The sequence below is a fragment of the Rousettus aegyptiacus genome, unplaced genomic scaffold (assembly GCF_014176215.1).
Source record: "Rousettus aegyptiacus isolate mRouAeg1 unplaced genomic scaffold, mRouAeg1.p scaffold_m13_p_4, whole genome shotgun sequence".
Classification (NCBI taxonomy): domain Eukaryota; kingdom Metazoa; phylum Chordata; class Mammalia; order Chiroptera; family Pteropodidae; genus Rousettus; species Rousettus aegyptiacus.
The window spans coordinates 40908571-40922970 of NW_023416307.1; the positions used below are offsets into that span (position 1 = coordinate 40908571).

The window sequence follows — 14400 nt, forward strand, 5'->3', positions numbered from 1 at the left end:
GCTGGGACTCCTTGGCCGGGGCGGTGTTCCTCGTCGCAAGCGGGCTCTGGAGGAGGAGGGCGCCGTGGGCGGTGCGCGCGATGCTACCTGGGAAACGGGGAGGTGCGCGCGGTGCGCGCGCAGCCGGCCGGCAGTGGTGGCGGAGATGGAGGAGGGCGGCAGGGACAAGGCATCACTGCAACCCCAGCAGCCCCCAGCTACGGCCCCCGGCGGCGCGGACGAGAAACCGGGCGGCAAGGAGCGGCGGGATGTTGGGGATAAGGATAAAGAGCAGGAGCTGGTGAGGCGTGGCTCCGGGAGCCGGCGGTGGAGGCCGCGGGGCTGAGTCACGGCGGCTCTGCAGGCCTACGGCCCGACTCCCAACGGCCCCACCGCGCCCAGGAGAGGGCGGATGGGGCGACCCTCAGGGGTCCTGGCACAACTCCTCTCTGCCTCTCATCCTCCATTCCGCTCTGTCATCTTTGTTGACCCCCACCAGACCTTACCACCGTCTTGCGAGGTGGGCCCCGGGCAGGTCATTGTCGCTCCATTTTTTTAGGATGGCATTCAAGCAGAGCCTGGTCCAGAAGCCAGGCTGCATTCGCACCAGGGCTTCCCATTCTTGTTCTCTTTCCTTGTCCACCTGGTCCCTCCTAAGAGGGAGGCTCACTGGCCACCTGCCCCAGGGCGAATGGGAGGAGGATGTGTTTGGGATTCCTTCTCTTGATGAGCTTTTTACCCTAACCTTCCAGTCTGAGGAGGACAAACAACTTCAAGATGAACTGGAGATGCTCGTGGAAAGACTGGGGGTGAGTCATGATAATGTTAACGTGAGCGGGTGCCTATTTGGAGCTTTCCCACTTGGTTGCTTTATCACGTTTTAGATAACTTCTACGTGAAGTATAGGGAAAGATGGACTGTATTCTAGGGTCAATGTTATGACCATGTTGTGAGGGAGGAAAGGAACAAAGGATAGTTGAAAGATTTTGTAGCTTTCTCTAGTGGGAGAAGCAGTTCTTGAACTCTTAATTGTGGTCATTTGTTTTTGTGACAGGCGTGTGCAGGTAGTTAGGGAATCACAGATGAATAAAACGGTGACCTTTCTAGGGAAGTTATTAGTTAAACACCTGTGTATTATGACTTGAGGGATGTGACTCCTTTTTGTTTGACCCTAACATCTGATCAGGAGAAGGACACATCCCTATACCGACCAGCGTTGGAAGAACTGCGGAGGCAGATTCGTTCTTCTACAACCTCTATGACTTCAGTGCCCAAGCCTCTCAAATTTCTGCGTCCACATTATGGCAAGCTGAAGGAAATTTATGAGAATATGGCCCCTGGAGAGAATAAGGTAAAACTATTTCAGAAGCTGGTAGTGGCTTAGTTTAGGAATTCTTTTTCATCTAGACCATCGGGCTCATGAGGAGTTACAGTAAGCCTGATAGACCTGAGATCTGAGCTGGTGAACAGAACTTATCACAGTAAAATTCTCAAAAAAGCTGACAGGAGGATTACCTTTTCAAAAGACACTGTTTCAGTCGTATATTTTAGACCTTGGGATTTCATTATGATCTGTTTTTAATTAAGTTTGACTTAAATTTTTTTCTCTCTTGATATCCCATTTACATTTAGTTGTTTTATTTCTAAAACACATCCCCAGTTCAATTACTTCTTTACCTATTGGAACAACTCCAATCCAGGAAATCTTCGATTCTCACCTGAATTGCTGAAGCAGCCTCCTCACTGGCTTCTTCCTTTTGTTCTTGATCTCCTATACACTTTATCTTTCATAAAGCACCATAGTGATCTTTCTAGATTGTGCGTCTTTTTGCTTGAAATCTTTTAATAATTTAGTGGTGTTGTTAGAATAAAATCGAGAGCCCATCTCTTCCCCTTATTACCACCTTTCAGCTATGTTGGGTAAAAGGGAGATAGCAACACTAAATGTTATTGTGAGGCTTAGCTTAGATAACATGTAAATTTCTAGTATAGAGGTTAGTATATAGATAACATTTAGTTTTGGGGATAGTGATAGTGATCTTGGTTCTATAATATAATATTCCCCTTACCCTGGATTCGACTTTAAAGACTGGTTTCTTTATAGCGTTTTGCTGCTGATATCATCTCTGTTTTGGCCATGACTATGAGTGGGGATCGTGAGTGCCTCAAGTATCGGCTAGTGGGTTCCCAAGAGGAATTGGCATCATGGGGTCATGAGTATGTCAGGTAAGACCTTTTTTTGGGAATCTGAAGGGAGTTCTGAGGTAAAATTCTTAGTTTGGTCTTGGAGTACTTTCTGTCTTGGAGTACCAGACACTGAATTCCTTGACCCACAGGGAAGTACTTCCTGTGAAGCTGTGCTCTCCTAATGATCTGGGCCTATCCATAGGCATCTAGCAGGAGAAGTGGCTAAGGAATGGCAGGAGCTGGATGATGCAGAGAAGACACAGCGGGAGCCACTGCTGACCTTGGTGAAGGAGATTGTCCCATATAACATGGCCCACAATGCGGAGCATGAGGCCTGTGATCTGCTCATGGAAATTGAACAGGTGGATATGCTGGAGAAGGACATTGATGAGAATGCATATGCAAAGGTCTGCCTCTATCTCACCAGGTGAGTGAGCATGGTAGAGAATGGTGACAGACCGATTTCCCCAGCACTTCTCTCTTAATTGTGCCTCCTCTATTTTCTCAGAGCATCTGCATCAAGGGTAGCATTAGACTGTAGTTAATTTATTATTTCCTGTAAGCTTCTTGAAGACAGAGCCAGTAGTCTCAGCATCTAGCATAGTTCCTTGTATATATAGTATGCATTTCATATTTCTTCTGGTTAAGTGAATTAAATGGGATAAATTAATATCTGGAACTTCTGATTACTTTATTATTCTTTACCTTCATAGTTGTGTGAATTACGTACCCGAGCCTGAGAACTCTGCGCTATTGCGTTGTGCCTTGGGTGTGTTTCGAAAATTCAGTCGCTTCCCTGAAGCTCTGAGGTTGGCATTGATGCTCAATGACATGGAGCTGGTGGAAGACATCTTCACCTCCTGCAAAGATGTGTATGTAGGGAAGAAGTTGACAAAGGAAGAGATAAGCTCATGCATGGGTGGGGCATTGCATGAAGACCTGGGACTTGTAGTTTCTGGTTAGGGTTTGGAGTACTTTTCTGTGCCCTTAGTGGATGGGGGCTGAGCAGATGTGATGGCTTTCTCCCATAGGGTAGTGCAGAAGCAGATGGCATTCATGCTAGGCCGGCATGGGGTGTTTCTGGAGCTGAGTGAAGATGTGGAGGAGTATGAGGACCTAACAGAGATCATGTCCAATGTGCAGCTGAACAGCAACTTCTTGGCTTTAGCTCGGGAGGTGAGATTCTGCCCTTTTCACCATCAAAGCATTCTTGGTTGTGATTCTACCTGGCATTTCACCTCTCTGATTATAACTCTTGACTAGACTATTGGTTAGAACTGCAATTGAATAGGATAGCAGAAGAGATAGCTAGGAGAAGACTGGGGGAGCACTTGTGACTCTGATTTCTCTTCAGCTGGATATCATGGAGCCCAAGGTACCTGATGACATCTATAAAACCCACCTAGAGAACAACAGTGAGTAACCTCCTGCGTGTGTGTGGGGATTGGAGGATTGCTAATTGTCCTCTTGAATTGGGAATGATAGCTTGCCCCAACACACTTATCCTATAGAGCTCAGAATTCCCACATACCTTTTCTCCAGGTCACTGTTGGAGACAAAGGTAGAGGATCCTAAGGGGCCGGCTCAGAATCAGACCTTTCTTGTCTTTCTCTAAACCTGCTTTCCTTCTCCCTCCTATGCAGGGTTTGGGGGCAGTGGCTCTCAAGTGGATTCTGCCCGCATGAACCTGGCCTCTTCTTTTGTGAATGGTTTTGTGAACGCAGCCTTTGGCCAAGACAAGCTGCTGACTGATGATGGCAACAAATGGCTTTATAAGAACAAGGACCATGGTATAATTCTATTCCTGCTTTATCTTTGTGTTGCTTTGGTCACTCTTGTCTTCCTAGGTCCATACGTTACCTGCCAAGTGATCTCTAATGCAGATCCTTGGTGAGCTCTTTATAATCATTTTCTCAGTGTAGGACCATTTTAAGACTGAGATTTTTCCTTGGTATAGGTATGTTGAGTGCAGCTGCGTCCCTTGGCATGATTCTGCTGTGGGATGTGGATGGTGGCCTCACCCAGATTGACAAGTATCTGTACTCCTCTGAGGATTACATCAAGGTTGGTCTGGACACAGCCCACTAAATGGGGACATTCCCTTTCCATGTTCTAGAGCCCATAGCGTTTCCCTTTCACGGAGAAGGTCTACCTGGTTTTTAACTCCAGGTAAGGCAGGTTACTATCCTTTGCAGTAAGGAAGGTAGAGTAGCCTGAGTGAAGGATCTGTTTGTATTTTGCAGTCAGGAGCCCTCCTGGCCTGTGGCATCGTCAACTCTGGGGTCCGGAATGAATGTGACCCTGCTCTGGCACTGCTCTCAGACTATGTTCTCCACAACAGCAACACTATGAGACTTGGTTCCATCTTTGGGTAAGGTTTCTTGCATCTTCTTGTAGCACTCAGCCTGAATGCTCTGTGAAAACAGGGATTGCCCCTTTTCATCTTTGTGTTGTATATTTTGACAATATTTTTATTTTTCAATTATAGTTGGCATACTATATTAGTTTCAGGTGTACAGCATAGTTATTTACATCTATGTAACTCAAGAAGTCAGCACCTCAATCTAGTACCCCTTTAACACCATACACAGTTATTACAATGTTATGACTATATTCCTTATACCTTATATCTCCATGACTTTTATAACTACCAATTTGTTCTTAATTCCTTCCCCTTTTTCACCAACCTCCCTAACCCCCCTCTCATCTGGTAACCCTCAAAATATTCTCTATCTATGAGTTTGTTATTTTATTTTACGCCTGTAACACCTGGTCTTCCTAGGTGGTCTGCCATCCAAGTACTAACCAGGCCTGATCCTGCTTAGCTTCCGAGATCAAATGAGAGCAGGCATGTTCAGGGTGGCATGGCTGTAGATGAGTTTCTGTTATTTTTTTTTTTTTATTTCTTTAGATTCCAGGTATATGTGAAATCATATGGCATTTGTCATTTTCTGACTTACTCCACTCAGTACAATGCCTTTTAGGTCCATCATTAAGTATAATTTTCTATTCCTTTACTTTCAACCTGTGTGTCTTTTAATCTAAAATGAGTTTCTTGTAGGCAGCCTGTGGAAGGGTGTTGTTTTCTTATCCATTCTGCCAACCTATCTTTTGATGGGAACATTTAATTCTTTTTCATTTAAAGTACTTGTTGATAATATGTAGTTGTTGCCATCTTTTATTCATATTTTTGATACATATATTTTTGATACATATAAATTTCCTGTAATACTGGCTTGGTGGTAATGAACTTCTTTAGCTTTTTCTTGTCTGGGAAGCTCTGATGTACTTTATCTCAGATATTATGTTCTTTATATCTGTCCTTCAGTTCTAAATGATAGCTTTGCTGGGTAGAGTAATCTTGGTTGTAGTTCCTTGTTTTTCATCACTTTGAATATTTTGTGTCAAGCCTTTCTGGTCTGTAAAATTTGTGTTGAGAAATTGACTGACATTCTTATGGGAACTCCCTTGTAGGTAACTAATTGCTTTTCTTTTGCTGCTTTTAAGATTCTCTCTTTGTCTTTAACCTTTGATATTTTAATTAGGACGTTTCTTGGTGTGGGCCTTTTTGGATTCATCTTGTTTGGGACTCTGCACTTCCTGGGCTTTATGTCTGTTTCCTTCATCAGGGTAGGAAAGTTTTCCGTCAGTATTTCTTGAAATAAGTTTTCAATTCTTTACTCTCTCTTCTCCTTCTGGTACCCCTATGATGTGAATGTTACACTAATTTAATGTTGTCCCAGAGGCTCCAACTGTTTTTTGTTCTGATAGGGTGTCCTCTGCTACCCCATCCCCTAAATTGCTGATTTGATCCTCCGCTTCATCCACTCTTGTTGCTTTCCTCTAATGTATTCTTTATCTCAGATATTGAATTCTTTTTTTTTTTTTTGACTGGTTTCCTATTAGTTTCCCATCTCCATTTTTATGTTTTCTATCTCTGTCAAAAAGTTCTCACTGAGTTCATTTACTCTTCCCTTAAGTTCATTGAACATCCTTAAACCATTGTTTTGAGCTCTGCATCTGGTTTATCGTCTCCATTTTGTTGAGTTTTTTTTCCGGAGCTTTGTTCTGTTCTTTTATGTGGGACGTGTTTCTTTGTCTCCCCATTTTGGCTGTCTACTTGTGTCTGTTTCTATGTATTAGGTAGGGCTCCTAAGTCTCCTGGTCTTAGTAGAGTGGCTTTAGTAGAGTAGTAGGTATCCTGTAGGGCCCAGTGGCACAGTCTTGCCTAGTCACTTGAGCAAGGTCTCAAGGTGTGTGTTTTGTGTGTCCTGCTGTTATAGTTAAGCCTTGGTTGCTGTTTACATGCCAATGGGAGGGATAGACTTGGGTTGATTGGTTGTGAAGACTGGCCAGTGAGCAGCTGACCCTATGGATCAGGAGTCACTTTAGCAGGTCGCTGGTGCTTGCCCAGTCTGTCCTGTCTGCCCTTCGTGTGTGTCCTCCTCAAATGCAGCTGGTAAAAACAGGCCACTGGCTAATCTGGCCCAACGGCCTCCAGGGAGGAGGCCAGCTGCAGGCCAAGTTCAGCTGCAGCCTGTGTACCTCCAGGGCCACCCGTTGAGAGTCACCAAGCAATCTGCAGATGGCTGTCACCTGTGCTGGGCTCATAGGTGTCTCGAGGGGCCAAGCCAAGAACCAAGGCTGGCTGCCATTACTGCGGGGCTTGGGGCTGCTCACCAAGAGGTATGGGGCACACTGAGACCAGATGTTGCTGCTTTGGGTTTTGTGAGTCTATGAGAGATTTTATGAAAGTCCACTGCAAGAGCCAAGACAGGCCATTTGTATGGAATTAACCACTGGAAGTGATTTGGGTGGGCCCACAATTTGGGAGAGGTAGAGTCTCAGGGAATCCCTGGGTGGAGCAAACTATGTTATCCAGGTTGATGGTGACTTGTGCATACCGGGAGCTGGGGAAGGCTCAGTAAAGGAACAGTAGATACTGCCAGCACTCACCCTGAAACCGAACAAATCAGTGTTTCCCTTATGTCCCAGACACCTTTTGAACTATTGCCCTAGGGCTGGAGTTTAGAGTGAGTCAATCTGGGCATGGGCCCTTTAAGGGGAATGCCTACAACTCTTGCGGCCCTCTGTCTCACTCAGCCACAACCTTCACTGGTTTTCATAGCCCGAGGTTGTGGGAACTTCTGTTCCTGGCACTGGAACACTGGGCTGGGGAGCCCAGTGTGTGGCTGGTACCCCTCGCTGCTCAGGTGGAGGAGAGGGCTCTGCAGCCACGATAACCCTCCCAATTCTTGATCACCACACGTGGTTGTGGGATCAGGCCATTTCATGTCTCCGCACCTCCTATGGATTCAAGGTGACCTCTTATGTTTGTCCCTAGTTGTAGGGTTTCTCTTCAGCCAGACCTTAGGCAACTCCCAGTGATGGTTGCTCTGAGTTTCATTATAATTTTAGCATGATTGCGAGAGGAGGCATGCACAGCATCTACCTTCTATGCCATCGTTTTCACATATTCTTCACTTTTGTACTGTATTACTAAGAACTACTGCTTGGTCTATCAAATATTTGGCTCTTGTTGACTGTTGAAATGATGAATGAATGACCAGTCCTTTTTTTTGTTCCTTTCTTGTCTTATCCTTTGGTGTGTGTTGGGGACTGGCTTTTGCAGGCTAGGCTTGGCCTATGCTGGCTCTAATCGTGAAGATGTTCTAACACTGCTGTTGCCTGTAATGGGAGATTCCAAGTCCAGTATGGAGGTGAGTAAAGGCTGTTGGTCATTTTCAGGTGGGGGGGATGGAGAATGTGCTCTGAGTCCTACTGCTCTCTGTGATAAATAGTGGTGAGGAAAGAAATGGGGGGAAATTAATAGATAAATAAGAAATGGGAGTGGGTTTGGGGAGGGGGAGGTGTTATCATTTTTAGTGAAATCTCTTGGAACTGGGATTCTAAGCCCCCAGTGGTGTTATAGCTAGAGTTAACATTTTTGAGTTTTGAGTTTCAGCCCTTGGGATCCATGAAGAAGTACCAGACTAGAATGGGGAGTAATTTAACCCAGCTTGTGGGGGATGATACTCGCTGTTTCAGTTATTGACCGACCCTAAATTTTCTTACTTATGCAGAGTCATTTTAGTGATGAATAAATGTAGTAGGGTGGCTAAAAACAGACCTCAGTATAAATCCTGCCACCTCTGCTTGTAAGCAATGTGATCTTGGACACAAAACTCAATCTATTTAGGCTTCGTTTTTCTCATCAATGAAAAGGAATAAAAGCAGGACCTGTTTCATGGGGTTATGAAGATTAAATGTTAATAGTATAGTAAGCAGTTGGCATAGTAGCTGACATATAAGTATTCAGTGAGTGGTTGCTACGATTATTTGACCGACTATCAGAAATGGATTATTATCTAGCGTGGTTATAGTGGACTGTAGAAATTGGTTATCTTGAATTTAGATGGGTAAACATCAATTTTAATAACTTACTGTGCGTAATAACTACTGATTTTCCTGTTTCTAGGTGGCAGGTGTGACAGCTCTAGCCTGTGGAATGATAGCAGTGGGATCCTGCAATGGAGATGTCACTTCCACTATCCTTCAGACCATCATGGAGAAGTCGGAGACTGAGCTCAAAGACACTTATGCCCGTTGGCTTCCTCTTGGACTGGGCCTTAATCACTTGGGTAAGGGGATGTGTCCCTATTTGGGCATAAGGCTGACAGTGACTGTATATAGCAAGGAAGGTTTATGTGTCTGGCTGTGCTATATGGAAGCAGATGTCCTCTGACCCCTTAACTCTGTCCTATAGGTAAGGGAGAGGCCATAGAAGCAATCCTGGCCGCATTAGAGGTTGTGTCAGAGCCATTCCGCAGTTTTGCCAACACATTGGTGGATGTGTGTGCATACGCAGGTCTGTGTCTTTGTGCTTCCCAGTGACTCCTCACTTCTTTCCCAAACCTTATTTCAGATTGCTTTTCCTTTCTCAGTGTTTCTGATCTGCATTAAATTCTTTAGCTTCTTCTATTCCTGGAGTAAGCTTTTCTTTGGCGCCTTCTCATTTCTACCATTCTTCACCCTTACCATCCTGCTGCAGGCTCTGGGAATGTACTAAAGGTACAGCAACTGCTCCACATTTGTAGTGAACACTTTGACTCCAAGGAAAAGGAGGAAGATAAAGACAAGAAGGAAAAGAAGGACAAGGACAAGAAGGAAGCCCCTGCTGACATGGGAGCTCATCAGGTTCTATGGGCAGCTGGGCACTCTGAGGCTCTGAGAAAAGATAAGCATGTAGGGAAGCAGGGAAGCTGGGTTTGGGTTTGTTTTAGAGCCCCTTTGAGTATTGCTGTGTTGAAATAGCACGAGACTGGGTTCCGTACATGAGGCATAAGGGTATGCTCCACAGGACATCTTCTTCTTTTTAGGTGGGACTTGAATCAAGGGTGAGTTTTTTGTTCCCTGAGCTAACTAGGTTTTGCTGCCTCTTCAATTGCAGGGAGTGGCTGTGCTGGGGATTGCCCTTATTGCTATGGGAGAAGAGATTGGTGCAGAGATGGCACTACGAACCTTTGGCCACCTGGTGAGTATTGCGTGGAGAAGATGGGAATGATGCCAGGGGTACCCCAAAGGAGACTTTTCTAATGGGTGTTCGTGGTTGAGAAATGTTTTCTTTCTGTGCCCCTTCTACAAAATTTGATTAAAACCCCTTTTACCTGTTAGTCTGTTCCTGTAACCAAGCTTGTTTTTAGTGCTTTCTGTGATACCCTTGTTATTTTCTTTTATCACTAGCTGAGATATGGGGAGCCCACACTCCGACGGGCTGTGCCTTTAGCACTGGCCTTAATCTCTGTTTCAAACCCACGACTCAATATCCTGGATACCCTAAGCAAATTTTCTCATGATGCTGACCCAGAAGTTTCCTATAACTCCATCTTTGCCATGGGCATGGTAGGCAGTGGTGAGTATCAGTCAGAAAACTATTATAAGCAGCTTGGGGGAAGGCCTTTTTTTCAAGCCTCTGCAATGCTTAACATTTTCAGGTACCAATAATGCCCGACTGGCTGCGATGTTGCGCCAGTTAGCCCAGTATCATGCCAAGGACCCCAACAACCTCTTCATGGTGCGCTTGGCACAGGTAAAGAATGGAACTCCTTTCTTTAGAGTGTGCCAAGGGAATTGTCTGCAGGGATGGAAGAGAGACATATAGTGACATGAAAGGAGACCTTGAATTTGATCTGAAGGGAGGATGTGAGTTGGATTTCTGTGTGGACAGGGTAGGTGATATCTTTTTAAATGTGACTCTCTACCTTCACTTCTCTCTATATTTTTTAGGGCCTGACACATTTAGGGAAGGGCACGCTGACCCTCTGCCCCTACCACAGTGACCGGCAGCTTATGAGTCAGGTGGCCGTGGCTGGGCTGCTCACTGTTCTTGTCTCTTTCCTGGATGTACGCAATAGTGAGTTCCTGTTAAGAATCTTATATGGTGGCACATAGTACCCAGTCTCTACCCTTGCCAGGGATACCTCAATAATTTAGGAGCAAGACTTTGAGTTAGCTCTGTACCACTCCGGATTCCTGAGGTTCTTAGGGTCTGTGATGGGCCTCATGAGACTTTCATCTTTCCTACTTTTGATCTGACTCAAAGGAATTTTCTTTTGAGGATGGAGAACTGAACCCAGTATCTACTCTCGAGTGATTGAAGGAATATGATTATCAAGTATGAGGACTGTGGGCAGAGTAAGGTGGGGACATCTCTGTTTTGTAGCAGGGTATTTGAGGGGAGGAGTGTGGGTTCAGCTATACGACTAAGGGGTTAAAGAGTCAGAGCTGGAGTGAGTCCCAAGGTTCAAGCCAGGCCTGCCCTGATGCTTCTAACTATGTTTGTCCCATGTTCTTCCCTCAGTAATCCTGGGCAAATCACACTATGTATTGTATGGGCTGGTGGCTGCTATGCAGCCCCGAATGCTGGTTACATTTGATGAAGAGCTGCGGCCATTGCCAGTGTCTGTCCGTGTGGGCCAGGTAAGGGGTTAGGCAGAGGGGAGGGCTCAGACTATATTCTAGAACTTGGAGAATTCACATATACCTGCTTCTCTGAAACTGGTATGGGCTCTGTGTTCCTGCTACACTCCCATCTGGAGTCCCTTCATCTCAATTTTCTCACCCTACAGGCAGTGGATGTGGTGGGCCAGGCCGGGAAGCCTAAGACCATCACAGGGTTCCAGACACACACAACCCCAGTGTTGTTGGCCCATGGGGAGCGCGCAGAATTGGCCACTGAGCAGTTTCTTCCTGTCACCCCCATTCTGGAAGGTTTTGTTATCCTTCGGAAGAACCCCAACTATGACCTCTAAGTGGCCAACAGGGGCTCTGGGCTGCAACTGATACGTCAGCGGGCCATGCTTCTTGCTGATAGGGGTGAACACTTCTCCAGACCTTTGGGGGAATTGTTAACCTCCTGTTCTTTTGTTACTGAGTGAGATAACTCTGTTGAATAAAGACCTTTATCCCTGAGGTCTCTCTCTGTTTTCTGGGGTATTGTGACAAGAGGCCAGAATGGGGTGGGGAGTGGATGTGAGAGGGCATTGCTTGTAGCAAACTCTTAGTCTAGGCTAGCAGGGAGACTGCCCTGAACAGAAAGAACTAAACCCCCTTTCCTTCTCCTCTCTTAATGCCTTAAAACTGTGGTTCATCTTTAGAGGCATGAACCGTTGAGATGCTGATAAATATAATGGACCTTTTTTCTAGGAGATGCATATATACAATGTTTAACATTAACTCTTACAAATAACTTTCCAAGCGGCTTGTGGATTCCATATACCCCGTATCCCCATCCCATCAATGCACACCCACCTCAAGGCCACCATTCCCTGACTTCAGACTAAGGATCCCTGCTCTAAGAGGCAGAGAGGCAGAGAGTTAGCCCTAGTTTTTATAATTCGATTTTCGTGCTGCCGAATGAAAAGGAAAGGGATATCTTTATATCCTGTGACCCTCTATCCTCTTGGGAGCCTGCTGTTTGAGAGAGTTGATCATGTTAATATCTATTTCTGGGTTGTCCTTGCAGAAACAGTATGAAAAAGCTTGACCCTGACCTTCCTCTTAGTGTAGCAATGGGAAAGAGAGGTGGCCTCCTTCCTGGAATTAATCTTCCAGATGGGACTGGTACAAGTATAGCTACACTGCCTATTGGATCCTGGATATCTGTGGATGCAGTGGGGAGAACATGCCTGGCAGTAATTGTTAGTATTTTTCAAACACTTATTGTGGGTTTAGCCTCCAGTGACTGGCACTTAACAGGTCTTTATAAAGGTTAAAAGGCTAATTCTACATATGTACAACTTTGAGAGGTAGGTATTATTTGTGTGTATTGGTGAGGAATGTAAAGTTTGGATAGATTCAGTAACTTAAGGTTGCATAGTAAGTGCCAAGTGCTGGAGCCATGATTGGAATATAAGTCTCCAAAGTCCATGCCCTTATTCACTATATTTATGTCTCTCTAGCCTTGGAGACTTGGATCTCATTGAAGTCCAAGCTTTTGGCTAGTTGGAGAAGCAGCAACTTTGGATCGAGTATCTCCATTGTGTGCTCTCACTTGGCAGCCTGTATAAAACCTGTATAAAAGGTTGAAGCACAGAACTTGAGAGACAACAGACCTGTAAAGCCCTTTAAATGGGACCTATTTTCCTGAGCAGATCAGCATGTCTGATGAGCCTCTGTCATCTGTATAATGGGGATATAGTAATTTCTTACATGATGTCCAATGGTGATGATGTTTAGTGATTTTTAAACTGAAAAAAGGATAATTCTCTTCCAAATTAGTGCTTCAGAGTAAGAAAATTTATAGTGGCTCAATATTTCACAGTCAGTGATTCATCAACAAATATTAGTGGATCCTTATTCTGCATTTGGCATTATTCTAGTTTGTGAGGATGCAAAGATTTTTAAAACATTCTCAAAAAGCTTAATGTGATGGAAAAGAAAAACAATTGTGACATATTGTAATTGATATTGTATCAGATGTGAACAATGTACCCTGGGGATCATTGAAACGGCCTAAATGACTTGGTAAGTAAGGGTAGATTTTGAGGAAACATACTTGGAGGAAGATGAATTTGTCTAGAGGAAAAGAGGTCGGATATAGCTAAAGGACTGACAACAGTAGGAAGGAGGAAAAGCTATTTGTTTTCAGAAACCATGGAGAACCAGGGAAAAGTATGGGTAGGAGATAAGTTCTAAACCTCAGATCAGGTTTAGAAGAACTTTGTTGTGCTGAGAAATTGACAGCATCTCTCTATCACCGAATGAGAGCAGGCAAGTGACATGATCAGGGACCAGGCAATGGAAATGAGTGCTTGAATTAGGGCAATAGAAATGGGATGATGGAAAAGAGCAGATTTTTAAAAAATAAAATCAATAGGACTGGGTTTTGATCCAAACATCAATAAGACCTTGTGTCTAATTAGCTGTAGTATGTGGATGAGAGGAAATGTAGGATGAATCCTGGGTTTTCTGGTTGGGCGTTATTTTTGAAAAAGAATACATGAGCAAGAACATGGGAGTTGAGGTGCAGGACAGTATTGAGTAGGGAGAGATGACAAATTTGTGTTTGGACATACACAATTTGAGATACCTTGTACTGACAAGTTCAAGAGTGGTTTCTGAATTAGGAATAAGTTGGCATGTAGGGAGCAATTGATTTTTTTTATAAGAAACTATTTTATTTCAAACAGGTTCAGTAGTATATGCGCTATAGCAAAGGCTGATTGTAGCAAAGCAATTGAGTTTAGTTTTCTCGGAGAAAGAAAAATGAGAAGAGTAGAGAAGGGAGACATATGATAGTCACAGCGCTCAATGGGACAAACAATACTTGATATGAATTTTCAATCTCACTATAGTTTCTCCTCTGTGGGCTTACTTTCATATAGAATTCTCATATATAATGAGAATGATAATACAATGTATTTTGTAGGATACAGTTGTGAGCCTTGAGATCACATAGGTCATATATATTAAGTGACTAAGTTCATCATTGCTGCTAAGAAAATTTTACTTCTGAAATTAGTGTATACATAGGAGAGAGGAGGGAGAGAATAGGAACCTTTGCTAGGTACCTAGGCACTCTTTTAAGCACTCACATGTGACTTAACTCTTTAAATCCTCACAATCCAGTAGAGTGGACATTTATCACTGAGAGAAAGTATGGTGGTTAAAAGCTCAGACTTGACCCACACTGCTTGATTTCAAATCTTCCCATTTTACAACCAGTATTAAGTA

At 44.2% G+C, this 14400-nt stretch overlaps 1 protein-coding gene and 1 pseudogene across 1 annotated transcript; one reads left to right on the top strand and one right to left on the bottom strand.

The window, feature by feature from the left end:
* The first annotated feature begins 81 nt into the window (after window positions 1-81).
* PSMD2 (proteasome 26S subunit, non-ATPase 2) lies at window positions 82-11637 on the top strand. Its single transcript, XM_016134559.2, has 21 exons — window positions 82-280; window positions 732-788; window positions 1166-1330; window positions 2084-2205; window positions 2369-2593; window positions 2880-3038; window positions 3198-3342; window positions 3521-3581; window positions 3810-3956; window positions 4124-4230; window positions 4410-4537; window positions 7799-7886; window positions 8645-8807; window positions 8933-9034; window positions 9218-9363; window positions 9617-9700; window positions 9910-10078; window positions 10161-10255; window positions 10453-10579; window positions 11027-11145; window positions 11295-11637. Exons 1-21 carry the CDS (start codon window positions 146-148, stop codon window positions 11475-11477), a joined length of 2727 nt encoding a protein of 908 aa, XP_015990045.1. The 5' UTR covers window positions 82-145; the 3' UTR covers window positions 11478-11637.
* Window positions 4924-5042, bottom strand: LOC118602199 (annotated as a pseudogene).
* Window positions 11638-14400: the final 2763 nt, after the last annotated feature.

Coding starts and splice junctions, on each gene's coding strand:
- PSMD2 (XM_016134559.2), top strand. CDS start 146: ATGGAGGAGGGCGGCAGGGACAAGGCATCACTGCAACCCCAGCAGCCC. Junction 4,538..7,798: donor AGACTTGGTTCCATCTTTGG/GTAAGGTTTCTT, acceptor TGGCTTTTGCAG/GCTAGGCTTGGCCTATGCTG. Junction 9,364..9,616: donor CTGACATGGGAGCTCATCAG/GTTCTATGGGCA, acceptor CTTCAATTGCAG/GGAGTGGCTGTGCTGGGGAT.